This window comes from Sander vitreus, chromosome 18, assembly GCF_031162955.1.
Source record: "Sander vitreus isolate 19-12246 chromosome 18, sanVit1, whole genome shotgun sequence".
NCBI lineage: Eukaryota > Metazoa > Chordata > Actinopteri > Perciformes > Percidae > Sander > Sander vitreus.
Window position 1 is genome coordinate 23,489,950 of NC_135872.1, and position 18,663 is coordinate 23,508,612.

The following is an 18,663-nucleotide window of genomic DNA, read 5'->3' on the forward strand; positions in this document are numbered from 1 at the left end:
TTAAGATCATTTTTTGGGCATTTTAGGCCTATTTTTTATAGGACAGCTGAAGCCATGAAAGGGGAACTAGAGAGGGGGAATGACATGAGTGCGCCAGTGGAGCTGCCCAGGCGCCCAAGGTCGGGTTTTCTTTGCTCTATACCATATTGTTTATACTGTAGCAAAAGCCCACACCTGTTAAAAAGCTATGCAGGTCAGTGTTTCCGCTATATATATTTCTTAGCGGCGGTTTATCAGACCCCAGGTGAGCCAAGAAGCTAACGTTAGCGAGCCTTGCGGCCCCTCTGCCTTTGACTCCCCGCCGCATTCCTCCGACACGCTGTATTCACTTACTGTTTCAAACGTTTTCCAGGTTGGGGGTGCACATGGCTCAAAACCAACAAGAAAAAACCTAGTACACTTAGCATTTTGTTTTGTTGCTAAACTGTACGTGAAATAAGTGGTGAGGTTAAATCACCTGTTTCACGTAACGTTCTAAGTAGGTTCGGGCATCGCTTTGATTTGAACAAATCTGATTCCAATTCTGATTCTCCCTTTCGATTGCGGTTCTTAATCGATTCTTGATTCCAATTCTTTGAGAATCATATTTCCCAGATAAGAGGACAATTAGATATGTGTTTCAATGGTGGCTTACAGTTTCAGGGCTTTTTTCAAAGCAGAATTTGGCAGATTTGCCGACTTTGAGACTCAGAAATTCCTTCATATTTAGGCAAAAACATTGTTGTAAAAAAAAAGATAATTGTTTTGCTTGATTTTCTAAATGCTATGATGGCTAAGGAACATTTTTGCTGACTTTTGTAGGGCTTTAGGTTGACAAAAATGCAACAAAAAGCATAAAATTGTTTCGGAAAATGCGACAAATTTCAAAAAAAGCTGACAAAAACGTCTGAGAAAGCCATAAAGAAGTTGGAAAAAAAACACAAAAATGACTACAGCGCTACAGCGATGTCAAAAAAGCGACATGCAGTAATACAGTCAAAGATATTTTACTTTTTCAATGAAACAAAAGCAAGTCAATAACCTTTACATGGCTGGCCCTTGATTCTCTTTTGCCAGTGTGGCCCTTAGTGAAAATGAGTTTGACGGCCCTGGTCTAGAAGCACGGTGGCCACTACACAGACCAAAACCTGCCTGTGTTGAATTTAGAAACGATGACCGGATTCAAAATTGGACATTTTTCACAAATTGTACACTGGGGGAAACCCTGCAATCTATTAATAAATCTATAAGTCGAGAAAACGATCGACACAGATCAGAACAGCTTAATTGATAATGAAAATAATCGTTAGTTGCAGCCCTAGCCTACACAACTTTCAACAGAAGAAACACACCACTCTTCTAGCATTGTGTGTGTGTGTGTGTGTGTGTGTGTGTGTGTGTGTGTGTCTCTCTCTCTCTCTCTCTCTCTCTCTCTCAAACTTTATCGTACAATTATTTCATCCTGGCTCATGTCAGGTTTCTTCCCACCTTGTGGCTGCAGTTTGGGCTCTGTTCCAACAACACGGCCTACCTCGACCCTGCATTACCTGTGAAACACAGCTCAACCGCTTTTTGAAGTGTGTCAAGCATATCATGGCACACTTTCTCTCTCTCTCTCCTCGCTCTTCCCCCTTCTTCGCTAAACCAGCCCACAGAATCCCACTTTCACATCTCGGCCTCCAGTGAGTGTTTTGTAATTTAAGCCGAAGCACATATAGGGGCTGAAACTGTAGCATAATGTGAACCTTCTGTTTTTTCTCACTCTGTTGGAACCATTTTTTTTTTTTTCTTCTTTTTTTTTTTAGATGACGGATGCCGGAGTGTCTCTTGCTTTGTAATCTACACAAACACGGAAGATTTATGCCGGCTCGTATTCGCCCTCCGTAAATCACATTGATCTGAGACGGCCCCTATTTGATGTGACTGTTGTGACTCCAGTGAGAAGTCAGTGAATTAGTTCAGTTTGCCAAATATTTGAGTGGTGATTCTGTTAAGTCGTTAAAAACTCCTCCCCATCTATCGAACTCTACTGGGCAGGCGTCTGTTTTGTTTTTCTTTGTTTTGCAAGACAACCTTGTAACTCTTCAGCATGGGTTGACATTCACACGTAAATCATTTACGTGACCTCTTATTTGTAAAGCTTTTTATTAGGGCTGTCAAACGATACATTTTTTTAATCGCTGAAGTTCTATAGTTAATCGCAATTAATCGCCTATTTTATCACATGATTGCAATTCTATTATTTTGCATTTCAGAACAGTTTTTTTAAGTACATATTAACAATCGAAAGCAATTTTTACCAGTGTAGGCACGACGCAAAGCCGAGTGAAGTGTAAAATAAATGAATAAATGCCGGCATGCGATTAAAAAAATTCATCGCATCGCGTCGGCCCTTAATCGCATCGTGATTAGCGCGCTAACGCTGACAGCCCTACTTTTTATGACTTTTTTTAAAAAACAATTATTGAACATTGACAGGTTTACAGGTCATGACAGTTTCAAATGAAGGTACAACAATCCATCATACAGTCCAAATCAGGAATGCATATACATAGACATGCAGTTAGATGAGATCTATTCTCCCCAAGCCAGCCCATACAGCCCTACTGTTATTGTACGCAGACAGTCAGACCAACAAGTAAGTTGTAAATGGACCCCAGACTTTATGAAACTGAAACGGTTCCTCTAACACAGAGATCTTCAACAGGGGGTCCAGGACCCTTAGGGGGTCCTCAGAGTTACTACAGGGGGGCCCCAAGATATTGTTTTAATCATATAAAAAAAAAGTTCAAAAGTTAATATATCTGAAAATGTACGTAAACATGATTCCTATATATTATTAGCAGAGATAAATCAGCCTATTTGTGATTTGTTTTTAAATGTACGCAACATTGATGACATCCACAGATACAGTTAAGATTAAGGATTGGCTGTGTTACATGTATGTTCAACATTAAAACCTGTATAAATATATGAATGTCAATAATTATGTTAATATATTGCATGCACCACAAAAGGTATGTATAAAGGCTTTCAGTCAACCTGCACATTATTGTAGGCCCAGTTTAATATGCAACTCATTGGTCATAACATATGTAGTAGGGGGTCCCTGGTCTGTCTCTCTTTCAGCTGAGTGGTCCCTGGCCTAAAAGATGTTGAAGACCCCTGCTCTAACAGATAGGAGCTAAGGGCTTCGAGGGGCATAAACTCCAGTACACTGCATATCCATTGGGCAACGCTAGGGGGTTCCTCCGACACCCACTTCAATAAAAATACATCTCCTAGGACAAAAGAGCAGGATTTTAAGAAGTTTTAGCTGATTAGAAGGAATATCTGGAGGATGGTCTATACCAAGAATACAGAATAAGGGAGAGATGTTCAGTGCCTGTCCTATTATGTCAATTTCTTTACGTACGTCTTCCCAAAATTTGTGAATACTGTATGTACACAGTCCAATAGACAGTAGACATATGCACCTTCCTCAATCTTACACTTATCGCAAAACTTAGTAAATAAGTCTGGGTTCATTCTGTTCCTCTTCAATGTAGTGATATGTAGTCTATGATTAATCCTAAATTGCAGTTCCTTGGCCTTATTAGTGGTGAGACACACGGATAAGGTAAGTCAGATGTCGTCCCAGTCTTCACTTTTGATTTCAACGCCAAGGTCGCTCTCCCATTCTGATTTAATCTTAGTTGTATTTTCTATATGACTTTTAACAAATTTTGACTTGGTCTGGACACCCAACTTCCTCCAAGGGGATAAATAAAGTATCTATTTATATACAGCTCTCCGTCTAAACTCATAGTACCGTAAATGCCAGTCAAATAAGAAATTAGGATTAAAAGATGATGAGAAAGGGGGTCAAGCATATTTTCCTTCTACCTCGCGGCTGCTAAAAGTCCCTCTGATCTCTGTTAAGCTTGTTTGGTAAAGTGCATTTTGGACTCTTGAGAACAGGCATTTCATTACTTGTGTGTGTGTGTGTCAGTTTAGTGGCAAAATGAACCCTGCCCCATCAAATACTAAACGGCAACTTACATGTCGACAGATGTGTAGTGGAAAATGCTACTTTTGAGAAGTTAAGAAGACTACTTTTTGTATTTTTTTTGCATCCATAATGTAATTAGTTTCCTCAGTTTTGCAGAACAACCTCATTTTATTTTTTTTGCTGACTGTATGCTTATACTGGAACACAGTTTTCAGCCGTCTCATTTTCCCCCTGCAGTCTCCGTCCCTCTCTTCCCACACTCTCATTCGGAATGGAAAAGGCTCTCCGGCTCACTTTCTGAGGACTTATTGTTGGGGCTTTTTTATGAAATTGTCCAGTCTAAAAGAACAGAGATCCATGTTGTAGTAGATTAAATCTCAGTTGTTTATTTGGTTACACTTTACTTGAAGGTATCTACATAAGAGTGACATGACACTGTCATGAACGTGTCAAACATTATAAACAAGTCATAAACATTTATGACATCAGATGTCAGTAAGTGTCATTCGGTTTTTGTCATGACAAGTTAGGGTTAGAGTTGAGGCCGGACGCACAGAGCTGATAATCGGCCGTCGGACAGTGTGGCGAGGTCAGTGACTCGAGTCTGTTCGGTGTGTTCCGTGCCGTCGTCCGTCCGAGGGGCCGTCGGCCTTCATTTTGGCCGATTTGACATGTATAATCGGCGGGGCGGGCACTGCCGGCAGTCGGACTCAAATGACCCATCTGATTGGTGGAGTGCTAACCCGGAAACGGGGAGCGGAATGAGCGTGACTAGAGTCTCTCAAAATCTGACGAAAATCTTTTAAACTGACCTTTGTCGATCTGAAATGAAGACAGAGTCAGCAACAGCACGGCCTATTCCTCGCTTAAAATGTTTTCAGAAACACGTTTCAGTGAACTGTTTTAGTACAATATGAGATCGTATTCTGAACGAGCCGCCATGACAGTCTGGCTTTGAATTTCCGGAGAAACAAGACCCACTTCGTTCGTCCAATCAGCTGCCAGTTTTAATTTTTGGGCGACAATACAGATTAGTGCCGCCCGCTGTTACGGAGACGTATTACGTCTCGTCGCTGTCGGTGTTTTCCGAGGCACTTTTTTGACCAACTCGGGTAGACTAATCAGCCCAACTGCCTTTTCTGCCGAGGGTCGGCCGTCGGCTCTGTTGTCTGGGCCTTTAGGGTTAGGGTTCATGTGTCATGACAGTGTCATGTCACTCTTACGTAGATACCTTCAAGTAAAGTGTTACCGTTTATTTTACTCATATACCAGATGAACAGATCGCACATGCGCACAGCATCTTGCCAACATTTTACCTGGGTGTAGTCTATATCCTCACCCAGAGCCGTCCAACCGGGTTCTCTGTGGGAACAGTGTCAGCGGTCTTTTTCTGTCTACGCTTGATTTTAGAGCTTTCTCCAATCATTATTTCTCTTATGAGGAACAACACGTGTTCCTGACAATGGACAGATACAGAGCTGAAAACATAGGCTGGATCACGTATAAACCACATTTGCAACAATGTGTTTAACGGAATGGTGCGCCAGTTTGGGAAATATGCTTTTACACTTTTCTTGGCGAGTTAGATCAATATCAAATGTGAAGGTTGAGCCAAAGGACCGTTAGCTTAGCTTAGCATAAAGACCAACGGTGAAATCCACCTACCACTGAAACTAAAGCTCATTAATTTACTCGTTATAGCTTATCAAAAAAGCACTATATGTGCAGTGATATAGTCTCCCGTTGCCGGACCTATCTCCACAGCGCTGCAGTATGGTCTGGCTACACACCACCTCTGAGATAGGGGAACATGATTGACCTTTGGAAAGATGTCTTTGGAAAGATGTCGCAATTATTGAGAGAAAAAAAAACAAAAAACAGTGGAAAAGTTAAACAAATCAACAGTGAAAACACCGTGAACTGTGAGATTTCCCTCTATACGTTTCCCGTTTTTTAAAATTCAGAACACAAGACAGAATAAGAGTTTACTTGCGTCGTTAGGAGGCGAAATCGTAATCACAATTTGAAATGATTAGTTCATTTAATTGCACAGCCCTAATATAAACTACCTCGCAGCTCATACCCTACAGTTTTGGGCTGTTAAACAGAGCCTAACATTCCTTTTCTTTTGTTTTCTTCTTCTCCCTCAGAGGAGTGACAGTGTTCCTGCCAGGCCCGCTGGGAGAGGACCATGGCCCTGAGTGATGCCTGTGGCGACCCTGTCGCCCTGAGCAACGGAGGGCACCATCCTCTCAGTGCCAACGGAAACGCCCCCCCGAACACCAGCATGCCAGTCAGCGGCGACCAGGACCCTTTCACCGCCGCCTCTAGTGGCGACTGCGTCGCAGCGGACGGCGACGAAGACGTTGTAGTAAAGGACGCGCCGTCCAAAGAACAGCAGAGATCGCATGTGGTCCAGAGAACAAGCAGGCCGAGCCAAAACGGCGGCGTGGTCAAACAGAACGGCTCCCTGAGGAGCCTTCCCCCGTCCAAATCCTCCCCCGCCGGCGTGGACTCCCAGCGGCTGGCCAAACGCCACCTCTGCTCCCCTCCCGCCCTCTCTCCGTCCTCGTCCTCCCCTTCTCTCCAGCCCCCGCCACTCTGCTGCCAGCACTGTCACTTCCACGCCGCCCTGTGCTGCCCCTGTGGTCAGCCGGAGTGCCCCGGCTCCATTCCCCGCCCCGGGACCCCTTCATCCTGCCCGTGCTGCCTCTCCGCCTGCACATACTCTCAGCCCCATCCTCCTCACCCATCCTCTCCTCTCTGTCTCCATCACCACCATCAGCAGCGCTGGCAGGAGCACCTCCAGAACCAGACACCCGGAATCAGGTAAGGGGCGAGGGAAGGGCTTTGGGATGTTAATATTCTTTTCCTAATAGATTAGTTCTCAGTTTATTCTGAAGCATTACTCAGTATCGGTTTGCCAAACATAGTGGGCTTTGTCGTAGCATTTTGATATTTCCCTGATCTGAAATGTTAAACTAACTCAGCTGTGAAATAGTCTGAGACACCATAAGTGTGTTTTGTGTCTTGTAGGACTTTTTAGTTGTTGCCTTTAGTCTGCATTCAGATCCAAACAAGCGATCCGGAGATTTTCCGCAGGGTAATACAAAATAGCACAAGTAGACTCTTTATATTTCACAATTACTGTTTTCCGTCAGATCGTTTATAGATCTTAACGTGTCTGACCGCACTTGAAGGCAGCTTCATTTCAGAAGTAAAAGAGAGAAGGAAAAGAAATCAGCGACTGGGCTTTGTTGTTGCAGGAAACAGTCAGCTGTTACCCAAACTCCCGGGCAGTTCGGTGCTTGTGTTTGGTGTTTTCCCCTCCATAGTGTTTTAAAACTGTCTTGTGGCAGCGATAGAGGCAGTGATGTTTCCTGTTTACATGTACGGGACTCTCGCACTGCCTCAGAACACACTGGCAAGTCTGTTCTGCACTACATGATTGGCCACCGCAGCGTACGTCGGGTTACATTTTCCCAAAAGTTAAGACGGTTTCAACTTTTCGCCGCATGCCTGCTGCGTTGTTTTGCGGCGGCAAACCCCACCGCAGCCTAAATGTACTACCCCCATTCAAAATCAATGCAAAGACCGTCTAACGGCCGACGCAGGCTGTCTGCACGCAGCCTTAGTGTGTGTTTTTTTTATTTTATTTTACATTTTTGTTCAAGTTCTTACCCACTCTTTCCACAGGGTGTATATTTGTCTGCACCAAGAGTACAAATCTGTTGCTCGACTCTGTGTTTGTTTGCTTGCGTCTGTATGTGGATGATTGTGTATTCATTGATCCCGAACATATCCCCAGTTTGGGCAACAGAGGGTCTCTCATGGCCCTCCAGGCCCCCATAACTCCCTCCCTTTTTGCCTCATGCTTAATAACATGTCACAGCCATGTTTTGGGATCACGTTAGGCCTGGAATGCAGCAGGAGGTGGTTCCGGCTGTTAGGGACCATGATGCATACGGGCAAAATTTTGAAGAAAAGCAGGAAGGTTATTTTACCAACAGCTTTTCTCCAAATAGAGGCCTGTCATGGTATGGGTTACACCACCATGTTGGAAGAATGACAGCAAATGAAGGTTTGCCGCAGTCACTGACTGATGGAACTTAATAATAAGCCTTTTGCCCGTTGAGGGTTTGTGAGATGCAACTTGTGAGTTGGGTTATATAAATAAAACGAACTTCACTTAATGATTTTACTAACTTATAGACATTTCAGGTAAGAATTTGTCTTCAATGCGCCAAGCAGGTGCAGTGCAAGAGATTTGAGATTATACAATCCACAATGAGCCCCCGAGTCTTGTTCAAATTGACTTTAATGCGACAAACTTTGGTTTTATTGACACGCTATAAAAATGGCGGGAGTGTGCCTTGTAACAGTTGGAAAGCACACTTCACACATTCTGTGCCAGGCCTGACTTGTACTTTTTGTCTACTATAGCAGCAGTGGAAGAAGTATTCAGATCCTTTACTTAAGTAAAAGTACCAATACCGCACTTTAAAAATACTCTGTTACAAGTCCTGCATTGAAAATGTTACTTAAGTAAGAGTATCTAAGTATTTTCAGGACATTTTGCAGAAAAATCCTCACATTTTAGAAACTGGAAACGATCCAAACAGTTCTGTCAATCAACTAAGTGTTTAATCGTCTAATCATTTCAGCTGGACTTGTACTATATTAGTGTTGTATGTAGAAGAAGAAAGTGGCATGAAAAGAACTTGAGTCTTTTCTTTTCATGCCACTTTCTACTACTCTACTACAAGTACCTCAAATTGGTACTTAAGTATAGTACTTGAGTAAATGTACTTAGTTACATTCCACCACTGCACCATAGCATGTGTGGTGTGTGTCTAGACTGCAAGAGTTGATGTGTTTGTCTTAACCCTTTACAAGGGTTGGGTATCATTTGGGTTTTTGCCGATACCGGTGCTAAAATTATTATATTTTATATATATAATAACTTTTTTTTAAACGGTGGCGGTGCCTGAACCAAAATATATATATAATATATTTATAATATATATAATATAAAATATAAAAAAGGAGCACAAAACGACAGTTGGCGACATTAAAGAACGGCTTGTTTATTGCTAAGGCCATATGGTCAAAATTAAATGATTGATTAATAATGTAATAACTATAACTTATAACTGACTTATTTCACCTGTAAATTGCTGGTTAACGACAAAAACAAGCACCAGATAGGAAAAGGGTATTTTACAATAACTTTGAATGCACCACAAGGCTGGTGAGTTTCAAGTAAACGCACCGTCTGTGTTGTTTTTCCGACAACGGCTTCTGCAGTCAGCCAGACTGTTACGTCCCGGTGTTGGAATCTTCTACAGGGAAGTACAGTCACACTTTACACCGTTTTAATGTAAACTGCCAGCATTTTAACCATTGTGTTTAATCCAGCCAGTAGCTAACAGTAACATAGCGTCCCGTGCAGCAATGCTTCTGAGAAAAATAAATAAATAGTCAGGCACCGAAATGAGGCACCGAAAAAAAGGTTCTTATTCGGTCTCGTTACTGACACGGAACCGGTGCCCTATTGGCATCGCGTTTCGGTACCCAACCCTACCCTTTACAAACTGCAATTAGAATGAAGCAAAAGCTTCTGAAAACAGGCGAAGCTCCTTTATGTGGCGATCTGAAGCAGATCTGTTAGGCTACATATAGAAGCTCAACTTTAGACCTATAGTTAACATCTTTTTCACAGAATGCTGCTCTTTACAATTCAGTTCAGGATGAAATTGGGGCTTTTTTGTATTCTGCTCTCTGTAGTTTTTTATATGGTTTGTGTTTTGACCCTCCTGGCTGTTGGGATACAAACAGCCAAAGCAAAGCATATCCACCACAGAGAGAAATATTTTTATTATTTTATTAAATGAAGCCTGCATGCAAGCGCACTCACAGTGACCATGCCTTCTCCAGTCGAAGCAGAATGTCAGCATTGAACTCATTTGTTGGCAAACTCCCCTTTTCTTTCCTCAGGTGATCCACATTTAGTGAGTTGGTTCTTTCCCTTTCACACCGAGACCACAGGCCTTCCACCGCATTTGAAACTGGAACCATTTAATGCCTTGCATAATCATTTGCATAATCCTATATTTACCATCTCTACAGAGAGGGGTGTATAGGCAGGGGGCAGAAAGTAACTATTTACTCCTGCGTTGCTCCTTTTTATGGTAGCAGCTCGTTGTGGGGGAATCTTGATTTGCATGAGACTCTATTTCTTCTTTCACCGTGGAATTTTCCTCGCTGAAATTAAGTCGGATCCCCCCTCATAACTTTCATTAGAGCGAGGGACGTTGTGGGTGGCGCTGAAAGCCGGGGTTTGTGCGGCCACAGTGGGAACGTACTGTGCACCAAACCTGGTGGTGCGCACAAATGAAACCCTGGGTGGGCAGAGGCAAAACAAGATTGTGTTGCAGGCCTTTAGATGCATTCACCGGCATCTGTGGTTATTTCTCCTCCCTGCTCCCAGTCACTTTCTTTTTTTTTTCAGTTTTTTGTCTCACTCTATTAACCTTTTTTTCTTCATCCGTCTCTCTCTCTCTGTCCCTCCCTCCCTCCTCCGTCTACTGTTCCACATCAGAATGGAGAGCAGATGTGGCGTGGGACGTTTGCGTCTCTAATGTTGAACCACTCTCTTATTTACCAAACAGGTCCCTCTTGTTCAGCGATGACAGGTTTGAATTACAGGGCCTGGGTTCACTCCAACACTGCATCCCCAACTCCCCACTCTTCCTGTACAGTTGTGTGTGTGTGTGTGTGTGTGTGTGTGTGTGTGTGTGTGTGTGTGTGTGTGTGTGTGTCAGATGGTGAGATTAAACCTAGGAAACGATATACCTGTCTCAGTTGTGTAGTTTTAGCCATGATCCCAGACGTTAACAAAAACCTTCAGACTTCGTCTCCCTTTTCCTCCAGTCCTTCACCCCTGTATTGTGGGCTGCTGGAGTTTAGTGGCAGTTAAATATAACACACACACACACACACACACACACACACACACACATACACATGGACTGAAAACCAAGATACCACATATTCCTAATACCCTCGATAATTTGAGGGTGTGGAGTCAGACAAGATGGTGTCAGATATCGGTTTGATCTGCTTCGGCGCTGTGATCTGCCAGATTAGCCGAGGGATTACATCTGTGATCACATCTCACACTCGCACACGCTGACAAATTGTAACTTTAGCTCTTTTTGGGGAGACCTTTTTTATGTGCGTTTCACACCAGGGGATTTTTATGCCTCCTGTTCTCGGCTTCACACAACATGATTCACCAAGATTAGCCCGTACTAATGTTTCTATTTTAAGACCGATCAAAAAGCCTTTTTGGGTCTTACCCATTTATGAAATAAACCAAATCTTTTGGACAAAGCGAGGCACAGCTCAGCAGTTTCTGTACAGATTCAGCCATCCACAGTTTATCTTTGCCTTTTTTTTTCCCACTCTGGGTCTGTTAAAAGTATTAAGACCATGTCTGTGTCCCCGCTTTAAGATTATCTCTTGGAGCCACTTTATGTGTATTATTTAAGATCGGACGGAAACAGTGTGTCCTTGGGATGTCAGCTGTTTGGCCTGGGTCAGCTCAGTGTGTGCCAGCAGGTTTAAAGGCTTCAGGTGAAAGCTTTTAAGCCAAAGCACTGTGGGGGGAAATGGTTGGATCCCTTTTCCCCTGTGCTGTGGCTGCTTCTTTGAGAAGTTGTACCAATGACTGTGTGTCAGATTTGATTGTATGTCTTTCTGTTTTACACTTGAGTATGTTAAAGGCAGAGTGGCTGGTAAATTAAAAATACAAACTTTTGTGTCCACAAATGAAGGAGATGTTAGCTTTCTGTCGGTCTCTGTGCTGGATGTTTTAAGCTTTTTGGAAATAGGGCTGCAACTAACGGTTATTTTTTATAGTCGATGAATCTGTCGATTGTTTTCTCGATTAATTGTTTGGTCAGAAAATGGTGATAAATGTCGATCAGCGTTTCCCAAAGCCCAAGATGACATCCTCAAAGATATTCAGTATTCACTTTACTGTCACTGAGGAGTCAAGAAACTAGAAAATATTCACATTTAAGAAACTGGAATCGGAGACATTTTGTCATGAAAAATAACTCAAATGGATTAATTCATTATTAAAATAGTGGCCGATTAATGAATTAGTTGACAACTAATCAATGAATGACTTATTCTTTGCAGCTCTACAAAAATGTTAAAAGGCGGGGTTGTTGGTTAAATAAAAGTACAAACTTTTGTTTCTACAAATGAAGGAGATGTTAGCCTTCTGTCCGTCTCTGTGCTTGACCTTTTAGCTTGTTGGAAAATGACCGATCGCTGCTGTGGAGCAAAATCCTGAGCATGCAGCCCAAAAGTGTTAATCTGGAGTTAAGTATGCATATTGCACACTTAGACAACAGCTACAGTTTCAAGGCTTTACTTTGGGGGGTAGGGGGAGAAATCAAATACACACCTCTGCTAGATCCAGCCCAGTATGAGAACTGTCACAGGAGAGAATAAGCCCAACACTAGTCTATGTCAACGACGTTTCATTTACGCTCGTGTTCCGGTGCCGCTGGAGCTTCCGCCGGATGTCCCTAAGGGCTACATTTAAATTGCTACGTTTTGGTTTAAAAACGAATATCTTTTGCTACCTTTACACCTCACATTCACACTGCTCTGGCGTCTCAGGGCCACCAAAGCGGAGACATTTGAAAACCCTTCTGACCCCGTTTTGGTCTGGAATCTCCGTGGTTGTGTTGCCATCTCAACGGCCGCAAACAGAGGCCTTTGGCAACACCGACTTTGACGCCAACGTTTCGCCGCCTGATTGGGCCATGTCTCATTCTCTTGGACTAAACTGCTAACATTACAATGGCAACTACAGCAACCTGTTTACCCCAGTGTACGAGAATGTTGATGAGATATGCGGTTTGGGCGTGTTAGTTTAAACGTAGATAAGGTTCCGCCGGCTGTCCGTCCCCTTCCTCTTTCTTTGTGTTGGCGTTCTAAACTCTTGTGGATTTCTGAGGACTATGGTTAACTGCTCCTCAGATCTCTGCAGGGTAAATCCAGACAGCTAGCTAGACTATCTGTCCAATCTGAGTTTTCTGTTGTACGACTAAAACAACCTTTGAACGTACACACGTTCCACCAAAACAAGTTCCTTCCCAAGGCTATTTTGCAGATGCGCCGTGGCTCCGTCCGGGTCTTAGCACTGCCCATGACGATTGTGATTGGTTTAAAGAAACGCCAATGAACCAGAGCACGTTTTTCTCCCATCCCGGAATGTTGTGTGGCCGAGCCAGACCCTCAACCGCAGCGCCGTGGAGGAAGGTCTGGCAATGCGAGACACAGACCGTATGTAGCTTCAGGGCTCCTGAGGTTCAGCTAACCTGCTTCTACCTGCACTGCTGACCCTGCAGCAGCCACCACACAGCTCGCTGACACTCAACCATCCGGATTAACGTTGAGTGTTTACCCTCCCCCTTGCTATCCTGGAGCGCAGTGTTTCTGCCCTGTTCACCGATGCCTCTCCCAACAGATCTTGTTGTTTATGGCAACCACAAGTTTGGTTTAGATTCATGCCTTGTCAGATAGCAAGAATTCCTGTCTCTCCCTCCGCTGTCTCAGGAAAAGGTCAACTTTTACTATCTTAAGTAAGTAAGAATGTTGTAGTATTTGTAGGTGCCGGGTGGTTTGGTTGCTATGACACATGGGGAGGGGACGACTGTATAAAAACATGACAACTCCAAAGTGCAGAGCGGTTCATCATGTGTAATTGAGCAACTTTTCATCCCCTGGATGGGCGCGAACATTTTTGCCGTATCATACATGTCTGCACAGTGTTGACCTGTCTGAGCGGTGCAGTAGGCCTCTGTTGTCATTTCTTTGCTGTGTTTGCCAGAATATCAAATTCCAGATTTTTGGTTTGTCTTTTTTAATTACATTTTTTTTTTTATTTGTCTTCCTTTCTTTTGTCTCCCTCGGTCTCTCGCTCTCTGTCAGACAGCTGCAAGCCTCAACCAGCAGGCGTTTGTCTGAAAGTGATCTGTGTTTCAGGGTGTCAGCTTGACAAGGCTTTGCACATTATAAAGAATAGCAACTGTTGGCGAGGCCTTTGAGTTGGGGGCAAATTGACTGGTTTCCTAATCGTCTGAACCTATGTAGATTAGTGTCATCTTTTTGTTCAAGTGCAAGCAAAGTCTTTTTTTTCTAGTTCTAGAACGTTTCTGAAACAAAGGAACTGCATGGGAAAGAATGGGAATTCCAGTTGTTTTTAAAGATGTCTTTTAAGACTAAAGGATCTGATCGTACACCATACTAGGGCTGCAACTAACTAATGAATTATTTTCATTGTCGATTTAACGCGTCCATTATTTTCTCAATTAATGGATTAAATGTTTGGTCTATAAAATGTCGATGAGTGTTTCCCAAAGCCCAAGATGACATCCTGAAATGTCTTGTTTTTGTACAAAGATACAAAGAACGAATGCCAAAGAATTTTTTTTATTATCTAGTTTGACAGTCAGTCATAACTGGAAAAGAACATAAAGAAATTATTCTAGGAATAAATAACAATGCCTTTTAAAAACTGCTAAAGTGCTCATATTATGCTCATTTTCAGGTTCATAATTGTATTTAGAGGTTATATCAGAATAGGTTTACATGGTTTAATTTTCAAAAAACACCATATTTTTGTTGTACTGCACGTTGCTGCAGCTCCTCTTTTCACCCCGTGTGTTGAGCTCTCTGTTTTAGCTACAGAGTGAGACATCTCACTTCTGTTCCATCTTTGTTGGGAGTCGCACATGCGCAGTACCTAGGTAAGGACTACTAGCCAGTCAGAAGCAGAGTATGAGGGCGTGCCACGCTAGCAGCTAGGCGAGCATTATAACACAGAACGCACGTTCATCACAGAAGTAAAGGCTGGACTACAATAGAGCTGTTTGGAGCAGTTTGTGAACAGTGTTTTCTGTTGGAGATGGTAAGTCCCTTTGGGGTGGACTTTGGGCTTTTTCACTTTGTAAACCTATAACATGCACAAAAAAGATATATAACACAATAAAGGAAAGGGAAAAACCCAAAAAGCATAATATGAGCACTTTAAAGCTATAGTGTGTGGTTTCTGTCACCCCCATGAAGAATTCTAAGTAATGACAACAAAACTGTCGGCGTGTCCACATGATACAAGCCTTCCGTGATTGCGTGATTGAGCTTCTGCGCGCGAAAGTCGCCGGACGACCCAATCTTCTGAACATAGCCATACTGAGAAATACAGAGAGAGTTGTGGAGCTGATAGTCTTAATTAGCTTTGTATCAACTCATTTGGCAACGGCTTGAATGTAACCGACGTTCTTTTATATCAAAAAGTTACGCACTAAAGCTTTAAAGTGCAGCCACAATTTAGTCAAATAAAAACGGTATAAAAAGTAGTGCAAGTGAAATTTGCAACATGAGTGCCACCCCATCGAAACATCCGTCAATTCTTTTTTTGCCGCTGTTGCTGTAGCTGGTGGCAGCACAGCACAACCTGCTGTGTAGGCTGCTGTTTTAGAGAGGCGAAGAAGAATTGATTTCTGGTAAAACAGTCCTCAATTTCTACAATTTTTACCTGTTCTCCAACCGTCAGTAGGATTGGGCATCGAGAACTGGTTCCAACTTGGAACCTTTTAAAAACAATTACGATTCCAATGTAATATTTTTTTTTATTGGAATCGTTATTTGGGAATTGAAAGTTGGTTTTTGAATCCGATCATCTGTTCCAAACCGCCACCGTACTTCCAGGCGCTTGTTGTGTTGCAGCCATGGAACACCGTAAGCAGACCTCTAAAGTGTGGCTTTATTTTACTTTGAAAAAGCCCGGTAAAACTGGAATAGAGAATCGAAAAGGAAGATTCAGAATTTGAATCAGAATTGTTCAAATCAAAACCATGCCCAGGCCTAATGATCTGTGGCCAGATCCTCTCTCAAATGAGAAATGTTGTCTTTGCTCCCTTTGCACTCGGCTTACGCAGACCTATTTGTTAAATGTTAGCTAGGTGACTCATCTTATTCGAATAAGGTGCCTTAGCTTTAAAAGGGGAACTCAGTGTGGAGGAGAAACTTCCAAGTGTCAGTGACCGTGTTCGCTCGGGATCCCTGCTCCATGGCCGTTGTCTTTGTGTCCGTCGGACTTCTTTTTTTAGCCGGCAGTATTAACAGACGCCTGTGGGAGGAAGCCGATGGATCTTTGGTGCAGCAGCAGCTGGAACCCATTGGTTCCACCTCTGGAGGTCTTCTAAGTAACCCCGCTGTTCTCACTGGCCACACATACCCACCTAATGTCGGCTTGCTCACCGTTGCACTCAACTATGCAGTGTAAGGTTGGCAGGTTTTAGAAGGATTTCTGGATTTGGATGTTCTGGCCAGACACATTCATTCATCTGGAATGGAGACTCCTGCTGGCACTCCCCACCTGTCATAGACTATAATTTGACTTGGAGTAGAATATTTGTATACATTTATACATTTGTATTTGCAACGATTTTTTAATTTGATTCTTTTCCATCGATATTTTTCATTTATTTCTTTTACCCATGATTCACCCACATATTTTCGGGCTATACGGTTCCGCTGACGGGGGACTACATCATATCCGTTTCCAGCAAAACAGACCGAAAATTCATGTTATGTACTTAATTACATATGAAATGTCTGACTGACTGACTGACGTGATGTGCATTCTTCTTAGAAAACAATTAGTTTTTAGTAATGTCTCATGATATATTGTCTCTAGAAGTGTATTATTCAACTTTAGTTTTTCTTAAAGAAGTACTCAATACTTCAAATGGAATCGGCACCCATGTATCGTAAAAGAATTGAATCGGGGAAAAAAACATATTGTCCCAGCCCTAATTTGTCACATTAATGGTAACAGTTTTAATAGCATAGGATCCCAAATGAGTTTCTTGCCCTGGAACACTTAAAAAAAAAAAAAAACACAATCTTGTCATGTGAAGGTCTTTCGGGAGCTTTTTAACCCCAACAACTGCTGCACATCTTGCATGTGCTCCGCTCCGGGTTCGTGAGCTTAAAGTCATAAAGACGAGGCGAGGAGCAGCCATAATAAACACGTCACACTGACTGACAGCTTGTAACTATTGGCTACAGTGCTGAAATCCTGTGTGCCTGGAATTTGCGTGCACCCATATTTCACCTCCAAGAATTCAGGGGAATGGCAGGTGCAGCCAAAAAAAGGCCATGCTCACCACTGGACACACACACACACACACACACACACACACACACACGAAAACACAGAGGCCCTCATTTATCAACCTATCGTAGAAACCAGCGCAGACATGAGTGCAGAAATCATCTTACAACAGGCTCCACGTGTGATTCATGAAACGTTCGTATCGCACCAATCAGAGCGTAAGAATGGTCGTACATTGATTAATGTAGCGGCTGGAAACGATCGTAATTTAAATATCACGGCCCAATATATTCTCGGTTATGAGGCCTCGCCCCTACAATTAATTAGTTAATGTGAAAACAATAAGTAGAAGCTTATGGTTTGTCTTCATACTAGCATGTAACATCCAGACATGGCTGATCATATACGTGATGCCATATGCTTACTGTAGGTACACAAAGATGTAAAGCAATGCATAATAGAACTCTACATGGCAGTTACTACACTTGTGTTGCCATGAAATGTCCAATGTCTCTGTCTCTCTGCTGATAATGAGAGGAGTGTGTCCCCGGCTGACCTCCATTTAAACGTCGTCTTTAAACAGCACAGGCCTGTTCCAGTGTTTATTGGAGGCCCATTAGAAACGTGATGCCCTGTGAATCGCACTGTGTCAACTGCTGCCGTTCATGTACCTCAGAACATCTAGCTGTCCTCTAACTTATTATCCACACTTGTATATCTGCGTCCTAATGCAACATAGGCCTTCAGATTTGGTTTCCTCTGAGAAATTCTATTTTAAGATTTCTTTTGTTTATTTCTTTTCTGTCCCATTGTTTTGAGGCTAGTGTGGTCCACTGTTGAAAGCCGTCCCTGTGTACTGAGTTATAGGTTTACAAGAGTTTACACTGATGGATTTTATTGCTTGTTTACAGAACCGCTGCTCCTCCAATTTTATCCTCCTTCATTTTCAGGCCTTTTTGTTAGACAACCCAAATGTCACATGCTACTTAAAAGGCTCCATTTAGACTTTTATTGTCTGCACACGATTATAGGCAAACTTTAAGAGTCCATATTCAAGCATTAGAAGTGTCTCTACTTCACAAGCTGTTAACACTGATTTAGTTTTATCCCCTACCCCCTTTTGCGGTTATTTAATATTTACGGTTATATTAATGTCATCCTACCATACACTTAGGATCTCTTTGGGGGATTGTTAATACCCCTCTCAGTATGCTGCTTTAGCCATAAGAGCCTTTTGTATAAATATACACACACAAACCTACTTATCAGGCACAGTGCAGTGTCTTTCTGCCTTTCCAGCGCTGGTAGTCTGGAGCTATTTCACGGCTAGTTCGAGCCTCTAATTGTGTGCAGCGTTCCAGCAAGGCACTAATCAGGCCGAGGCGGGCCCAGGAGCCTGACGGTTGACACTAATTGCTCCTGCCCTCGACTTGAAGGCCTTGTTCATGAAGTATTTACCCGCCTGTCTGTTGACAGTTAACCCTCCCCC

At 42.8% G+C, this 18,663-nt stretch overlaps 1 protein-coding gene across 4 annotated transcripts in view; it reads left to right on the plus strand.

Annotated features, from left to right (window-relative positions):
• Positions 1-18,663, plus strand: part of disp1 (dispatched homolog 1 (Drosophila)) — a 123,717-nt gene that overhangs the window by 80,810 nt on the left and 24,244 nt on the right. For 3 of the 4 annotated variants that reach the window (XM_078274669.1, XM_078274672.1, XM_078274671.1), the window contains one exon: positions 6,121-6,799. In XM_078274669.1, the coding sequence (XP_078130795.1) occupies positions 6,162-6,799 (638 nt within the window). In that variant the 5' untranslated portion in view covers positions 6,121-6,161. Of the gene's footprint in view, positions 1-1,784; positions 1,924-6,120; positions 6,800-18,663 lie in introns of all 4 variants that reach the window. The other variant, XM_078274670.1, reaches the window with a different exon arrangement.